At 38.3% G+C, this 18,558-nt stretch overlaps 1 protein-coding gene across 2 annotated transcripts in view; it reads right to left on the bottom strand.

Moving 5' to 3' along the window:
* The window catches only part of DISP2 (dispatched RND transporter family member 2), a 204,821-nt gene that overhangs the window by 148,837 nt on the left and 37,426 nt on the right, over positions 1–18,558 (bottom strand). The window contains exon 3 of one of the 2 annotated variants that reach the window (XM_086937397.1): positions 3,692–3,721. The exons of the other annotated variant lie outside the window; for it this stretch is intronic. Coding sequence (XP_086793523.1) covers positions 3,692–3,721 — 30 coding nt within the window. The remainder of the gene's footprint in view (positions 1–3,691; positions 3,722–18,558) is intronic. 2 annotated transcript variants of the gene reach the window in all.

Raw genomic sequence — 18,558 nt, 5'->3', positions numbered from 1 at the left:
ACCGGCGATTCACCTTGCTAGTGACACGTGCACTTTAGAACAGAAACGCTGTGGCCGCATGACTCGGCAAAAGCTGCCTCCCCAGCCTGAGGCCAGTCCTGCTATACTGGTTCTCGTGTTCGTTGGCCTGATCATGATTAGGCGGCCGAAGCTGGTAGCCTTGCCCATTTACAACCCACAAACATCTCTTATCCTGCTTTTCTATCTTCTGCACCTGGCTCTGCTCCTTTCCTTCTGGGCCTTTATTAGGGGGAGGTAACAAAATTTACGATGAGGCGGTCCGGCTCTTGAATGAAAAGTTGACATGGGATTATGATGGAACAGTGGGAACCCCTCGTTCGTAATGTTTTGACATCAGATATTGTTGACGATTCTTGTGTAACGCCAAATATTTATTGTTTAGGACATAAAGGTTTAGAAACATACCAACATGTGAAGAATTTTGCCCCTAGCTAAAAATTCTGTATTTAAGGAGCAACCCACTTGGTACAAATCGAACAGGCTCCTAGAATCTGCCCGTGTGTAGTTTCTGTGACTTCTGTGTCCCTGCAGTAATAAACCTTTGGTCTTTGATGCCACCATCGAGAAGCCCGTGTTTCTGTTTATTTGTGCACCGAGACAGGTAGAACTCAGGGGTCTTCGGGTGTTGTCCCTGACACCTCTGGACAGTACCAAAAAGTCCAGAACTCCAGGATAGACACACACACACACATTAATCAGATTTGTTTCTTGGATTTTGTATAAATCACAGATCTGGATATGGTAAGAAAGCAGACAAAATACAAATTAGCCCAAATCAAACATCCTTCTTCCATAATGTAACTTACATCCAAGTACCTTTACCTAGAATTGTAGTAAGGGTGGTAAGTATTCGTTTAATTTCTGATCTTCCAATGCAGCCTAATTGCTCAGAGGAGTCAAGTATCACAGTGAGTCGTACATAAATGCAATTCACAAGTAAAAAACGCAAATACATATATTCCCAAGATGAGTTCCCTGTTAATTAGTGAAGTGGTGTGGCTCACTGGTTAGAGGCGGCAGACCCGTAAGCAGAGGACGGCCCGGGACCAGGGTTCGATTCCCGACGCGGCAGGGTCATGGACCAGGGTCAGCGGGCTCGATAATTCTCGCCTCGGTGCCTACTCCAGTCAGGGACCACACTCGGCAACTCTGGGCATTAGCTTGCCTCATCTTCACAACGGCCCCCCCAGACTGCCGGGGATGCTTGGTCGCACCTTAGAGATACCCATTAGGGACCATCTCTCAGGGTGAGCCAGGACGGGTTCCCCAGCGGTCGAAGTGCGGAGATACTCCTCCGGGAGTCGATTCTAGCGCTATATAAACCCACAATTAAATTAAATTAAATTACCATATACATTTAATGATGACTATTTCACAATTTGTTAAACATGCATTCATTTTGTATCACTCTAGTTTCAATTATTTCCCAGTCCTTGATCCATCTCCTTGCACATTTAAAACCTGCTTAAATCTTCTCTTTCGCTAAGTCGTGCATTTAGACTGGAAATAAAAGAAATCATTTGTAGGGTCTGTGTTAACTGCATCTCAAATACCTACCCTGCATTTGAACTAACAGCATACCCTTATCACTCACTTAAACGCTGTTTGCCCACTTTGCTGTCCTCTTGTGTTGTCTAGTGAGGATTGTGTTATCAGCTGCATATTATTGTACAGAATTGTGACCCAATCAGCTAATCTCATTTCGACCTTGAAATGTAGCACAATGAAGTGCTCACTATTAGCACCTATGGCCACATGTACCAGAACTGTTTATAATAATATTAACTTGTCACCATTGTAATCTCTCTAAAACAGATTGTAAGTATGCACATATTCACAACAGAACAAAAAACATGACTTAAACCCATATGTACATGTTACAAGCCAGCAGGGTAAACAGTATCGGTATGGAACAAGAATACCATTTTCAGAATTGAATTTATTTAATTTGACATAAATATTGTGTCCTACATATTATCTACAAAATACCTCCCCATTGAAGTTAAACTTATTAAAAGAAAATCTATTCCATAAATGTGATAATATATTCGTAAACATCATTTAGGACACAATATTTATGTCAGATACTAATTCTGTGTATGATATTCTGGCATACAGTCCCTGGGCACCACACTAAATTCAAGTCTGATGTACACTGCTCAAGCAAAAGGTATCCAAACCTACAACATAGGGCCTGGTTATGAGTACCCCAGTATTGGATCTTGTTTATCAGATGGAATAAATTACTCAAATTATCAGATTCACCTACAAAAATGGGGTATAACATGCATGCATTTTATCTGCTTGACCTACCATTTATGACCTCCAGATATTTACCTAGGAAAAATAGGGCTACTGTGTCTGCTGCCAAAATTCTAATTGCGATATGTGTGGTTACCAGACATACCACATTAACCATGGCACTGGTGATTGGGGCCATGGAGACTGTTTTCTTGGACTATGCAAAATCAATAATCCTTTCAACAAAATAGTTCATAGGTTGTAAGTATGAGCATGGTGTTTGCATTGCTCGAAGACAGACTGTTTCTTAATCCCACAGAAACAATACAAAATCCAGATGGCTTTGGACAGAGTCATGGTCCTCTGTGTACCTGCTCGTCTTTGTTTTTAGATATACTTGGGGTCCTCACCAATAAAGGTGAAATACCAAGGAACCCCAAGGAATGTTTAGTTTGTCTGGATCCCGCCTTGTCCAAAAGTTTTTATCTAAGAACTTCCTTCTTCCCTAAAGTCTTCGAGGAGGTTGAGTTTGCCTTGGTGGCACTGACTTACCAGGGTGGGGGGAGGATGCCTATGATGAAGTATGACACTACTATGTATGTGAGGTTTCCTCTTTTGTAAAGGATGACTTCCCTCATAATTCTTATAGAAGTCCTGTGACATCCAATATGTGGATTTTGAATTGTTTCTATGGGATTAAGAAACAGCCTGTCTTCTATCTCTCTTGTTTCATTCTTTGTGCTGCTGTACTCATTCTTGTGATTACATGGATACTTTAGATTCTCTGCTTACGTGTTAAAAGTTTGCATCGCTCCTTGATTTTTTATGCCTCCCAAAAGAACAGTAGAGCTTATAGCTGTGAAAAAAGATTTCCTTTTTGCATTTTCAATAAATATTTCTTCTTGCAGTAGTGTGGAGCCAGAAGCTACTACAAAGGTATTTTTTATTTATGACGTGAAAAAAAGACTATAAATGTAAGGGCTGTCCCTGGGGACACAATAAAGGAATCAAAAGATGGTGTGGTGGTGTAGAAAGGCTATCTCATATTTGTGATTTTCTTCTTGCAACTATTGTAGCTGTCTGGGTAAAGGGAGCTCTGAAGTCCAGTTTTTGTCTTTCAATGGTTTAGACAGATGAAATCACTGCATTACAGCCACAAGGACCAGCTACTGACCCTGACTCTGCTAAAGTTCACAGCATTTCCCTTCATCCTGATGGATTTGAAGAGCTAGAAAATACTGAAACATACAGTAGCAACCTTTGTCAGGAGGTGGGAAACACCAACACCATTCTCTGTTCTTGCTGCTGAAAGCTCTGGTGGGCATTTTGCCAAAGCCATCCTTTGTAGCAAAATGTGTCTTACAGCAGAAGGGCATACTCACAACGAGAACTTCAAATCAAGACCTGAGCCGGCCAACACTGGACATACCTTTTAGGCATCCCGAAAGCCTTGCCATGCCTGTGGGATAGAAAAGATTATGAAGCCATCATTAGTTACCCTTGATATAGCACTACAGCCCCATGAATGTGCCAGCATCTAGGAAAAAATGGCAGCAACACCGTCTATAATGCCAAAGAAAATCTTACAGCTGCTACTATGATGAAGGCACCACTTGACTGTAGGGAGGCGGTGCTACTTCATATGTGCTTCTGTTTCTCTGATTAACATTGTCTTACAACGGTGTCTGGAAATAAAGATGGGATTCATTGAAATGTATGAGAGCAAGTTTTCAGATAGTTTGCCCATTTCTTGGCTCAGTATATGCTCCTATCTGATAAGGCTACACTAATTCCATGCAATATTAGTGAGTATCATATACTACCATGGCTATTCTCAAAATCCAGCATGGTCTTGATCTTGCAGCCCTTTTCAATGTTGGCTTCCTTTAAACATGACACATGTTTGTTTAGGCTAACCCTAGGCACTTCTCTTACTTCTAAACTGTTTCATGGAAAGAAGAAAAAGATCTCCAGATACCAATCAAATGTGACAGTGAAACATAAATATTCGGACAATATATAGAGTAAATAAATATCAAGATGCGGAAATATCGAGTTGCACATATTGTGATGCACAAATACTGTGCAAAACTATTGTTGAAACGAATATCAATTTTCAGGTAAGTAAGATCAATGTTAAAATATCTGTGTTGTTGAAATCGTTTAAAAAATATTGTTGTTAATAATATCCTTTAAAAATTAATTTGATGTATTTTAATATATATTTAATTGTACATGCTATAAGTTGTTTGCATACTTATTGTTAATGTTTTTTAATATCATTTTCAAATATTTAGTTGTTATTAAATTGAATTGAATAGTTGTGGGGTTTATGGGGGTACAGGGTGGGAAGTAAATTCATTATAATTATTTATAACACATTTTTCAATATTTAATTTAGAACTATATATGTAAATACCGTAATTAAGTACTATATCAGGTGCTGATTGTTGGATTCGTAGGGGTAAAGGGTTGGAGTTAATCAAATAAAATGAATGTATTATTAATTAGTTAATTGATAATTATGTTAATTATGTTATTAAGATATTGTTTTATTTATATATTTGGTGTGGGTTATAATTATTTGTGTAATTGATAATTATGTAACATTTATATTTATTATAAATTCTAAGATATATATTTAGGTGTGTGTTGTTTAGTTTGTAGAGGAATAGGGTAGGAAGTTATTTAAGAAATAATACATGTAAAAATATTTATTCATTCATTAAATATGGTGTTATTTATTAAGCTATGTGTTAAATGTGTTAGGCTTTTAAATTGTAAAAACATATTAGTTGGTTGTTATGATTGTGAGAATATAGTATGGTATTTTAATTATATTAATATTATTTGTTTTGATTGAAAATAATGTATTAAACATTACAATAAATATGACAATTTTATTTTAAAATGTATATAAATATATTGTAATGTCTACATATTTATATTTCTTATTCTTAACTACTCTCTCTCTATTTCACAGAATGGATTGGGAATAGTAGATTTTACCCCTCCTGAGTCCAACGCATTCCCTACTGTTGCACAGACTGGAGTGGAAATAGTATAGGATTTATTCGTACAATTTTTTATATTTTTTTATATTCTTTAAATTAAGATTATTATGATGTTTCTGTTTATTTGACATTATATTATTTTTATTTAGTAATGTTTATAATATATATAATATTTTTTAGCAAAATTTAATTTTTTATGTTGTTTATTTTTTATGTGTAACTAAATCAGTATGCTTTTAAAATAAATCCAATTAATTTTTTACAGTTTTTAATTTATTGTGTGTATTTATATATATATTGCGTACACAGTTGTCCGGTTGCTCCTGGCGTCTAAATTCAGCTGCGATCCTGCGCTGGTGCTGGTCAGCCAAAGTAATTAATTACAAAGTTTCCCCTCTTAAGAAGAAGACAACGCAGAATACTTCTGGATGCTGAAAGGTGTTTAATAAGGCAAAAGTGGCAACTGCCTACCGACGCGTTTCACCAGTTACGGCTTGGTCACGGTAAAGCTGTTATCCTGAAGGTGCTATTTACATACAATAACATAAACAGTGAAATAGGACTGGGTTCCACTACCAAAGTGATAATGGCAGACACTTTAAGCTAGTCATTCTCGTATGTCCAAAAGATGATCACCCTTAGTAATATCAATGAGAAATATAATGTACAGCACATCAAATAAAAGGGGATGTCATTTACAATTAATAAGAATATTTTGTCTATTCCCGTTATTGTTTTTATATCATAACATTGCAGTCAAGCCCAAGTGGGCATAGTGAATTCATACCGGTTAGACCCATCTAAAGGCAAGGTTACTCTTCATTATGTTACAAAAAAAGTTATTTTATAACCATTCATGTTATCTTTGACCAGTGACACGATTTCCGCACACAAATATTCACAGATATCAGTTCTTGTGTAATCTGCTTCACTCCAGCCCAAGTGGGCATATAAATTCACAATAGTTCTGCATAGCTGGAGCATTGGATCAATGTAACCTCTATTTAATCCTTCCCAAGATGTGATGTCTTGATAATTTTTGTGGTACCATACATTCTAGTCGTCCTAAACATAAAAACATAATTGTGAATAGGGTGTCAAGTGCTCTAGTGCAAAATTTCTTAAAATAATTTTAAATTGATTTCACATTAAAAACAGTTTATTACATTGAAAGAAGCATTTATCTTCAGATCATCTGTCTCTTATTCATGCTATGTGTACTGCTAATTCTTCGTTAGAATTCATGCCTGTGGGTTGTAAAGTTTCGAAGTCAATAATATATCTTGACTCCAATACCCTTAGCTGATGTAATCTGTCCCCACCTCTCATTGATTGTTTGACAGAATCTAACACCACATAGGCTAACAGATTGTCATTTTGGCCATGATGGATTTTAAAATGTCTGGCAACCGGATATTGCTCATTGTTATTGAGGATTGCTCTCTTGTGCTCAAGCACTCTCTTCTTTGCCCTGTGTATCGTGCTTCCGATATAATACTTTTGACAGGGACAGATAAGACAATATACGCAATACTCTGTATTACAATCAATCGGCCCTTTGATAGTAAATACTCTGGTGCTGTTGGGTACTTTTATGGTCACACAGTTTTTGCTTCCCTTGCATGCCTTGCACTTCATACAGCATTCAAATCCTCCTGAGATTCTATTAGTTTTGCTTTGTAAAACTGAAATTGCATTGTTGCTTAGTTCATCCTTCAGTGATTTTCCCTTCCTGAAGGTGATTTCTGGGGTATCATTCAAACATTTACTCAAGCAATTGTCTGTTCTTAGGATTGGCCAGTTTTGTGCTAAAATTTTGCGCACCTGATATGCCTGTCCTGAGTATGTGGTGATGAACCTCACTGTGTTGTTGCTTTCCTCTGGCATTTTTTGTTTAGGTGTCAATAGCTCTACTCTCTCCACTTTACTGACTTTTTCAATTGCTTGATCGATAGTTTTTTTAGTATACCCTCTCTCCATAAATCTACCATGCATCAATGCTTTCTCTTTTTCAAATTCATCAGTAGTACTGCTATTCCTTTTGGCTTTTAGTAATTCCCCGTAGGGGATGCTCTGAATTAAGCTATACGGATAGGAACTTGAGGCAAATAAAAGACTATTGCCAGCTGTTGTCTTCCTATGGAGTTTAGTTACCAATCTCTGGTTCAATACTTCCACCTCCACATCAAGGAATACCACCTTCTCCTTACTGATATGAGATGTCAATTTGATATTCCAATCATTGTTATTTAAAGAAGATATGAAGGTTTTTACACTGGACTCGTCACCTCTCCATATTAAAAAAATATCGTCTATGAAACGAGTCCAAAGAATCACCTGTTCTCCATGGAAGTCTTGGCTACTGGACACCTGCTCCTCCCACCAGCCCATGAATAAATTCGCGTAGATGGGGGCGAAGCAGGTGCCCATCGCCGTGCCCTGTGTTTGCCTGTGCAGTTTGTCATTGAAGAAGAAGACGTTATTAGTTAAACAATAGTAAGCCATATCTATTAACATTTCAGTGTGTAATAGTGTTTTTATAGATCTTGCCCAGAGGAAATGTCTCATAGCTTGAATGCCTAAATCATGTTTGATTGATGTATACAAACTGGTTACATCGAGTGTGACCAATAAAAACTCAGGTTCCCAAGTCAAGTCATTAATCATGTTGAGGAAATGCATGGTGTCCCTTAGATATGCTGGGAGAGATACTACAAATGGTCTTAAAAAGAAGTCTATGTACTTAAATGTCATCTCTAATTGGGACCCCATTGATGATACAATAGGCCTGCCCGGTGGTACTTTGGGATTTTTGTGGAGTTTAGGTAGGAGATATAAAATTGGAGTTTTAGGATATTTACAACTCAGACTGTTAAATTCTCCCTTTTCCAAAATTCCATTCTAATGCCATAGAAGCAACATGTCATCAAATTTCACATAAGAGGCAGCTATTTCCTCTTGGGATGCCAGCTGGTAGCATACCCCTTCATTAAGCTGACGGAGACCCTCTTGTAGGTAATCAGATTGCCCCCAAAGAACGACATTCCCACCTTTATCCAATTGACGGATTACAATGGAATTGTCATTCTTAAGGTTCTCTAATGCTTTCAATTGCGGCATAGTCAAATTGTGTTTAGCCCAGCCTTTCTTGCAATAGCGTAATTTTTTCAGATCTCTAATAACGCTTTTCTCAAATACATCTATTGCATCACAGTGTATTACTGGTAAAAATGTGGACTTAGGCTTAAAGCCACTTTTGCATGGTTTGTCTGTTGTCATTTCCAAAGCGTCTAAATTCAATAAAGGATTTTCATGATGTTCAATGTCCTCATCTAATTCAGTTACATTTTGTAGTGTCTCAATGTCTGATATACACAGGGTCCCCTGTGAATCTGCTCCCAACTCAGTACCTCTGTTTGGCGCATGAAATTGAAACCACTTCTTCAGTTTCAACTTACGCACAAAACAAAATGTGTCAATACGAGTCTGTACATAGTCCATTTTACGCATTGGGACAAAAAGACAGTCCTAATGCCAATAGGTCAATATCAATAGTAGTTAACTCACGTTTTGATAAATTGATCACAGTCATTTCATTCCTCTTATGGCTCTGGTTACCATTGGACCGGGTTTGTTGGAATCTTCTTTTCTTTCTCCTCCTTGCTTTTTTGTTCCTCTGAATCCTCCGGATCTGCTTCGAAAGCCTCGTCCTCGGCCTCTCCGAAAATCCTGTTCCTCTTGTCCCATTTGTGGTTTTTGTTTGGCTTTGTTGAGCATTTGAAATTGTGTGAGGAAGTTTATCCTGCCTCGTCCAATTGCTGGGGTTTGTGATGTTCCTCTACCACCTCATGCGTCGGATAAGTTGCCATCCGATATATCACTTTCTTCTGCAGTAGTATTTACTGCCTCCATTGTCGTGTTTCCTCTTGTATCTGAAGGGTTAGTTTCACTTGCCTTTTTGAATAAATGATCATATTTTTTGTGGAACGTTAATGTTCTGCCGAATTGGTAGTCCTTAAAATCTCTAATAAATTTCCTCTGTTTTTTATTTGTAATGTCTTCTTCCAATTTGACCAAGCGCCCTTCTAGTTTGGTAATAAATTCTTGCATTTTTTCTTGTGTGGTTAGTTTGGCTATCTCCGTGAGTGCATTCTCAATTTCTTCCAGCAGTCTGGCTCTGTCCTTCAGGGTATATTTAATCAGTATTCGCATCATGGTTATAGAACATTCTTTGGAATTTCCTGACCACTCCTCCAACATTTCGGGGTCAGGGTTTTCGTAGGTAGGGATCGTGTATACCCTCAGACCTCTTGTTACACGCCCAACATCTATATGCTTTTGCAGTGATTCTGCCTCCCACCATTTGGATACTTCTTTGCGATGCAGTTTTTCTATTTTATCAAATAATTGCTGTGTTTGTACCTCATTATTCAGCAAAGAGTGTTCTTTTTGAATCTGGTTGTCTTCATTCGTGCCTTGTGTCGTTGTTGTAAAAAAGAGACGATCTGATACTTCTTTTCTTTTAGCTTCAATGTGAGCTGCCATGTATATGCCTTTATTTGCGTTGATATTGGTGCGTATTCCAGCGCACAAACACCCAGATGCGTTTGTAAGAGTCGTAGTATTCACGCTCTCCTTCGCTCAGCTACCGCGGATTGGAATAGGTTCAAATCGCGCCCTCCCTCCAGAGTATTAGCGGTCGTGCAGGTTTTTCGTAAAGCCGCCTGAACGTTACCGCCTCAAAACTGGATTTTCACTCCGGGTCTTACCGATGCCGTTTTCGTAGCACGCCGTTGTTTGGCGTCTGAATTCTTTTATCTACCTTTCCTTTTAATCCCCCAGCTCTTCCTGAAATCCGGTTCGAAAGATTATTTCTCTGATCTCGGCTGGATGAGATTTTATCCGCGGGACACCCGGAGCATTGAAATTTGTTGCGTACACAGTTGTCCGGATGCTCCTGGCATCTAAATTCAGCTGCGATCCTGCGCTGGTGCTAGTCACCCAAAGTAATTAATTACAAAGTTTCCCCTCTTAAGAAGAAGACAACGCAGGATACTTCTGGATGCTGAAAGGTGTTTAATAAGGCAAAAGTGGCAACTGCCTACCGACGCGTTTCGCCAGTTACGGCTTGATCACGGTAAAGCTGTTATCGCGAAGGTGCTATTTACATACAATAACATAAACAGTGAAATAGGACTGGGTTCTGTTACCAAAGTGATAATGGCAGACATTTTAAGCTAGTCATTCTCGTATGTCCAAAAGATGATCACCCTTAGTAATATCAATGAACAATATAATGTAGATCACATCAAATGAAAGGGGATGTTATTTACAATTAATAAGAATATTTTGTCTATTCCCGTTATTGTTTTTATATCATAAAATTGCAGTCAATATATATATATATGTATATATATATTTATATTTCTAAACTCCGTTTCCAAATCCGCGTTTGCCAGCAAGAAAGGATGTAGACCCAAAATAGTGCTAAAGCAGTTTTATTTCGCCCGCACCTCCGCCATATCGCGTTTCACCCTGATCCCAGGGCTTGATCACATAACAGGATTAAAGCATTTATTTAACCATTTATAGTCACCCTTTCTATTACGTCTACACCATAGTAGGATTGAGGCAAGGACATAGAAGAAATTTGCACACTTATTACCCAAAGGCAGTCTGTTTTCTTCCGGCTTTAATCTGAATAATTCTCAGGTTGTTTTATCCTTAATGTGAAAGGTAGAAATGTACAATTCACATCGTCCTTATAGGTTTGCATGACAGTATAAATACTCAGTCACAAATATAAAATCATATAAATATATAAATACATAAATATTTATCATGTGCAATAAAAACATTCCATTGTTTGCTTCAAACCCCAATGACATAATATATTGTCCAATATGCTGTCATTATAAAACATTATGTATTGATGAAATAGCTAGTAAAATAACATATATTGCTTCTGCCTATTTTCTAAGGATATAATAGGTTAAAGCTAGGCTGCTTCTTCGGTTGTGCAAATAAGTCCCCTGTTAAATCTATGTAAATGGTATTGCCCCAGTGCGCATGGTCTCCATCTCCTCAAATATGTGTCACGTAAAGTGCATTAGTGCAAAATGTACAAACTGAGTAATTTTAATATCTGGTTCTACAGCCGTAAACATCTGTGAGATAAAATTACTCTAAAAACCATTATTATAAAAATAGCTATAAAATGGATAGTGCAATCAGGTGTTTGTATATGTGTTAAAAAAGTGTAAATACAAAATATTTGCAAAAATTGTTGTTTACATGATTTCACATCGGAATGCAGGCAACATATATCCCCTAATGGGTAACTGCAGCGTAAGTGTATAAATGCAATACATATACTATACTACAGTCTGCAACAAGTTGCTAATAGAAAATGCACCTCCAACTCATTCCGCATGGCGCTGCTATGGGCATAAAGGGACACTAATTCTACAAATGAGTATAAAAATCCTCCCTAGAGTTCATACCTCTTCGGAGTCTTACTGTCCAAATTGAGGATGGAGCTAGTTTCCATTCTCCTCAACTTCGCTTCTCTATTGCCACCCCTTCTCTCAACCGGTATTGCGTCAACCACCCAATAGCTGAAATCCTCCAGTTTGCTCCCATGGCGTCCTTGGATGTGACGTGCCACCGGGTATGTCATGTCGCAATTGGTGATTGCCCGCATGTGCTGGAGTATTTGCTTGTGGACCTGCAGCTTGATGCTGCCCACAGAATGCAGGCCACAGGAACACTCCAGCACATAGATGACAAACTCCGTTTTTCAGGTGAGATGTTGCGATATGCATATGGGTTTGGGTGAGAATGGGCTGCTGTAGGACAAATGATTAACCCCAAATTTGCAGGCCTTGCACGAGGTACAGCGATAGAACCCTTTTCTGGCTGAGAGTCAGGAGCCGGATATTACTTCCGGGCTGCTACTGACCAACTTGTTGCTCATAGTCTGAGCTTTCCTAAATGTAATTATGGGTTTCTTAGGAAGCTGATTGCCTATTACTGTATCTGCGACAACCAGTGGCCAGTTCTTATTGACTATCTGCCTCAATTCTTTATGGTGTTGGTTGAAGGTCAGGATTAGCCTTGTTTCCTGATTTGTTCCCTGCTGCAAGATAGTTTCGTTGGCCGTCTTTTCCGCTAATGCCTTAGCCTGACTTATAGCATTTGTCCTAGCTATCACTGTATCAGGAATCTTTTCGTAGCCCCTGGCTAGGAATCTCTTCCTGCACTCATCACGGGCCAATACAAACTCTGAGTCTGTGCTACTGGTTCTACGGATACGCAACATTTCCCCAAACGGAATACTGTTAATTAAATGCTGGGGATGGTGACTGTGCGCATGGAGAATGGTGTTCCCTGCCGTCTCCTTTCTGTGTAACCGGGTTTGAAGTAGCTGGTCCTTTATAAATATTTCCACATCCAAGAACACCACAGCACTTCTGCTCATCTGTGATGTGAATTCTAAATTCAATGTATTCACATTGATTTCCTTAATAAATCTGATAGCAGAACTTTCATTACCCTTCCAGATCAGGAATAGATCATCAATAAAACAATACCAACATATTATTATGTGCTCCTGACATGTGTCCGCATGCTGTGCCATGAGGACCTGTTCCTCCCAGTATCCCATATGCAGACAGGCGTAACTGGGAGAAAAACAGGCCCCCATGGCTACACTCCTCATCTGCTGATATATCTGATTTTGAAACAGGAAGAAATTGTTATCCAAACACATTGATATCATTGTCAGTAACATTTTGTTATGTGCCACCCTTCCTGTAGATCTGATATTCAAGAAATATTCTGTGGCCCTGATCCCATCCTGATGGTGTATACTGGTGTACAATGCGCTAACGTCTAGTTCAATCAATAGGTAATCCTTATCCCATGTGACACTAGCTAGTTTGCGCAAAAAGTTACCCGTGTCCTGGACATATGACTTCAAAGACTTAACATATTTGGAGACATTCTCCAAAGTACTCCCTCTGGCCGATATGATTGGTTGTCTTTGTGGCTTGAGAATGTCTTTATGGACCTTGGGGATGAAATAGATCATCGGTAGGATGGGGTAATCCACTTTTAGAAATTTAAATTCATCCTTTGTGATTAATCCTGCAGATTTCCAAGCTAATAGCTTGCCTTGGCAATAATTCCAAGTGTCCTTAGTGGTAGACAATTAACTTTTTTTTATAGCAATCTCTATTGGTAAGATGCTTCATTGCTTCCTCCATGTATAAGGACTGTGGCCATAGGACCACGTTGCCCCCTTTGTCTGACTGTCTTATGATGATGTTCTTATGTCCTTTCAATTTTTGGATCAGTTTTAAATATTTGTTATCATGCTCACTGTAGGTTTTCTTTTTGTATGCTATAGTTGTGTGTAATTTTTTTTTGAGCACAACAGTTACTTTGCCACTGAATATGTCCAGATTGTCCTTTAGCATAAGTGGACAAAAGGTTGATTTGGCTTTGAATGGTGTATGTATAATCATTTCTGCAGGGCACCCAGAAACTGTCTCCTGACTGTCTTGCCCATGCTCCATTCGCAGTTCCATTATGTCCATTAATAGGCCCTCATCTCCAGCCGTCAGGGATGGGCTTGCCGTGATATCAGATCCCTGTATTTCCGTGATGGTATGATTGTGCCCCCCTTGTATTGTGTGATACTTTCATAACTTGAGCTTGCGTACAAATCTGAACATGTCTACTCTGGTTTGTGCATAATTAAATCTGGTTGTTGGACTATACAATAGACCCAAACTTAAAATTTTGTGTTAGTCCTCATTGAGTTTAATGTCCCTTAAGTTCACCACTGAATTCACATTTGGTTCCTGGCTGTTAGTGTCTATCTGCGTCTCCATACCCAGTTTGTTTTTTTGTTTTGTACGTTGCTGTTTCCGCCTACTTCGGCGCCTTGCCCGCCGCTTTTGGGTCCTTCGGCTGGGGGTTTTGGGACTTGTGCACGGGGCCTTAGTGTTTGTTTCCTGTCTTGTCTCATGTAATTTAGCTCCTGCCCCAGGGATGGCTTTGGAAACCCCAATCCACTTTGCTGCTCACCCTATGATTCACTATCCACAATAGAGCTCATATCCTTGGCAGAGCCCAAGGTGGAAGCAACCTCATTGCCCTGGGACTTGTTGCTTATTTACATTGTTTTTCTGGTGTTATTACTGACTGCTTTAACTGCATCTTATCTTTTGGTAAACGTAAATACGCGCCCCTGCTCGTAATCAATTTTATCCCTTTGGAATTTAAAGATTTTTCTTTTTTTGATGATCTCCTCCTCCCTATGCAGTCTTGCCATCATATCTTCTCTATAGCTTTTTACTTCTGTCCCTTCTCCCAGTTTCTCAATCTCAGACTCCAATTCATCAATTTGTTTTTGCAGCTTCTATTGGTCACTTATGGCATATTTCACCAATATCTCTAACAATCTATGGGAAGAGCCCAAGTTGCAGTTCGCCAACTCTGTCAGCATGGCAGGGTCCAGATTCTCATAGCTAGGGGCCAAAATAATCCTGAGGCCCCTAGGAACCCTGCCCACCTCCAGATAGCGAGTTAATGCTGTATTTTCCCACCACTTCGCCTGCTCGCGTATCATCAGCTTTTCTAATTTCTTGAAGTGTTCCCTTGCGCCCATAGGCTCCTGCGTGAAGACTTTGGCTTGTGCGCCTTGTGCGTGCTCTCCACTCGGTGTGTCATTAAACATATCTTTTGCCGCTTCCTCTTGGCTCCTAAGCCTGTCGACGGTCATGGTGCTGTTATTTGTTATGGGCTTGTTGTTATAAGATGGCACTTAACCTGCGGCTCTAGATTCCGGCACTCCGGTTCTATTCCAGCCCGTATGCTGCAGCTCTCCTCCCTCGCTCACAGTCGCCACCGATCCCAAGTCCACCGACCCGATGTCCGCGTCCCGCCTGCTTCGCTCTGGTATTGAAGTTCCTGCTGCTTGGGGGCTGCCGCGGCTTCTCATAACACGATGCACTTCCCGCCGGGAAACCCGGAAGTAGACTCCCTGCCGCTCTGCCCAGTTTGAAGGAGGGGTCTGCAGAAATCGGCGAAGCTTGCTGATAATTATTTTTCTAAACTCTGTTTCCAAATCCGCTTTGCCAGCAAGAAAGGATGCAGACCCAAAATAGCGCTAAAGCACTTTTATTTCGCCCGCACCTCCGCCATAACGTGTTTCACCCTGATCCCAGGGCTTGATCACATGACAGGATTAAAGCATTTTTTTAACCATTTATAGTCACCCTTTCTATTAGATCTACACCATAATAGGATTGAGGCAAGGACATACAAGAAATTTGCACACTCGTTACCCAAAGGCAGTCTGTTTTCTTCCAGCTTTAACCTGAATAATTTGCAGGTTGTTTTATCCTTAATGTGAAAGGTAGAAATGTACAATTCACATCGTCCTTATAGGTTTGCATGACAGTATAAATACTCAGTCATAAATATAAAATCATATAAATATATAAATACATAAATATATTTCATGTGCAATAAAAACATTCTATTGTTTGTTTCAAACCCCAATGACATAATATATTGTCCAACAGGCTATCATTATATTTATTATATATTAATATTATGTATAATATATATATATATATATATATATATATATATATATATATATATATTGCAACACAGCAACTTTACCATCTGAAAGAAGTCAACTCGAGCCCAGATTCATTAGCGTGAAGTTTTATTTACCACACAGAATGCCCAAAAACACGTGTTTTTTGGCATTCTGTGTGGTAAATAAAACTTCACGCTAATGAATCTGGGCTCGAGCTGACTTCTTTCAGATGGTAAAGTTGCTGTGTTGAAATACTAGAGGGTCGCCTACTCCCAAGTTTAGGTTGAGAGCCGCTCCTGTATGGAGCCCCTTACAACACCAACAACACTCTAAAGTTTCTATCCATGCCCAGATAGTACCCTATATTGGATGCTCCCATGTGTTTGGACAAAGCTAAACCTCTCTGCAGAGCTATAATGATAGCAAAACATATGTCAGGTGTTGCTTTTCTCCATTCCAGGTTGGCTTAGAAGATATTTTACTATTACGAAGCAGTCTGGAGTGGTAAAAGGCTTTTGTTGATTTACCGTAACCAAAACTGGGTCTGGGCTCACGGGCAATAAGGCCAAGCCTCACTACTAATCACAAAAACCAAAACGAGCACCACTATTCCCAATACAAAGTTTCACTCCCTATGAACTATAGACTACCTTTGAGAGCGAATAATTTCCGATGCTGGTTTGTTGTGCTAACTGATGTAAATAATGACCTTGTATTAACTGATGTAAAGTCTTTTTTCTGTTGTGTAGTATAGTTTGGATGAATGTGTGAATGAGAGATTGAGAATGCGAGAACTGTTATTGTAAGTCTAATGTGAAGTGAATATGTTGTTCTATTTAATGTGAATTTTCAAAAAATGTGTTTAAAAAATAATCTGATTAAAGTCATTTGATTGATTCTTGACAAAAAGTGTCCTGAGAGGTACTGTTTAGTTCAGTAGGTCTTTCTAAACCTTTTCATGAATAATTGGCAATAGTGGTGCTCGTTTTGGTTTTTGTGATTTGTTGATTTACAGCACAGCTTGGATGGCACTATGCTTAAAGACTTTGCTGTAGAAATGGCAAAAGACGTCTATTTTGATGTGGATGGCACTTTGCTTATCCTATGCCTCAAACCTTTGATAGAAAAGCAGATATTTGAGGTGAGCAATTTTTTTGTGTTGCTGGTGTTGTCGGGTGCTCCATACATGAGCTTCTCTTCACTTAAAAATGGGAACTACCCAAAGTTCTCTGCTTTTTTTTTGCATAATGTATGCAGCATTCTGATTTTCTATTTTCATTTTTTATTCGTTGTTATCTGTTTTAGATAATATATATTAATGCTGTCTGACTTATAGTTTAGTTGTCTATACACCTTTATAAATTGACGATTGCCTAGGAGTGTTTATATATATATATAATATACATTATACAATTTTTATATTTTTTAACTTTACAGAAAATTAGTAAAGTATAATATAAATTACAATTAATATTTTAATATTGGTTTTAAATTATATATATTTAAATAAATATATACACATACATATATATGTGTGAATTTTTAAAAATAAGTATAACATTTCTATATATATTTTAATTATTTAAAAATATTCAATTTACATTATGTTACCGTTAAATATTATTATATTTATTATTTATTATTCTTAACTATATATATGTGTGAAAAGAAAATATTTAATCGATAACAGTGAACAATAATATTTTTTGTTTGATAGTTTTATCAATTACATTATAAGTATAGGAAAACAATAATTTTGTGATGGATATTTTTGAGACGGTATTTATATAGCACAATATTTGTGGTTTCGATATTTTTCAGTGAACCTGAAACATCATGATTCTGCAATGTGGCCTTTTCTACAGTATACTTGTGACAGTGCTGCATTGTTGAGCCTGGATCCCAACAGTGGGTCACCATATCACACTATGCTTGTTACAATAAGAAGATGGTCTTCCAGATAATGGGTGCATTGTTATATATTTAGTGTTTTTAGAAAACATAATACACAATACCTTGTTTTCTAACTTGAGCTTCACACAACTCTTCTGCTGATTCTAAGCAATGTAAATGATAGCTGTTACTGTTATTCAATTTAATGGTACTTGGTTTCCCAAAGCATGAAGCATGGCAGGCTGAAACGACTTCACCAGGACATTATATGGTATTTTTCAACCAGGATCTTCCTAGTTGTTAGCGGCCATTCAAAAGTCTGCAGCATGTACATCCAGTTAAGCACAGAATCGAGGGAACTGCACATCCCATTCTTCTGGACAGCAGTGTCAGGCAGCTCAGTTATGCAGTTTTATCTATGCACATTTCTTTTTTATCTGGTACTAAGCAAAGCCATCATTGTAAAAGTTCAATTTTTTTTTTCAGTTATAAAACTGAAAGTTTTGAGTGAGCTTATGGGGAAAAGCCAATACAAATATATCATAAAAAGCCCAGATATGCTGAAGGGAAAGTAAGTTTTAACTTGTGAACGTGATGAATGAAATGTGACTGAGGTTTTGACCCAAAGTGTAAGTTGTAGTGTCATGTCTCTCACTTTAAGAACTTTCATTTTAAAAGGATTAATCCTTGCCATCCAGGAAATTATCAACTTCCAAGCCTAAATGCATTTTTTAATGGCAGCTTTTAAAGGGGAGTAATTGTTGTCACAGG

The sequence above is a fragment of the Lissotriton vulgaris genome, chromosome 9 (genome assembly GCF_964263255.1).
Source record: "Lissotriton vulgaris chromosome 9, aLisVul1.2, whole genome shotgun sequence".
NCBI lineage: Eukaryota > Metazoa > Chordata > Amphibia > Caudata > Salamandridae > Lissotriton > Lissotriton vulgaris.
Note: the sequence above shows the minus strand (reverse complement) of the source record. Positions and strands in the feature narration are given on the sequence as shown.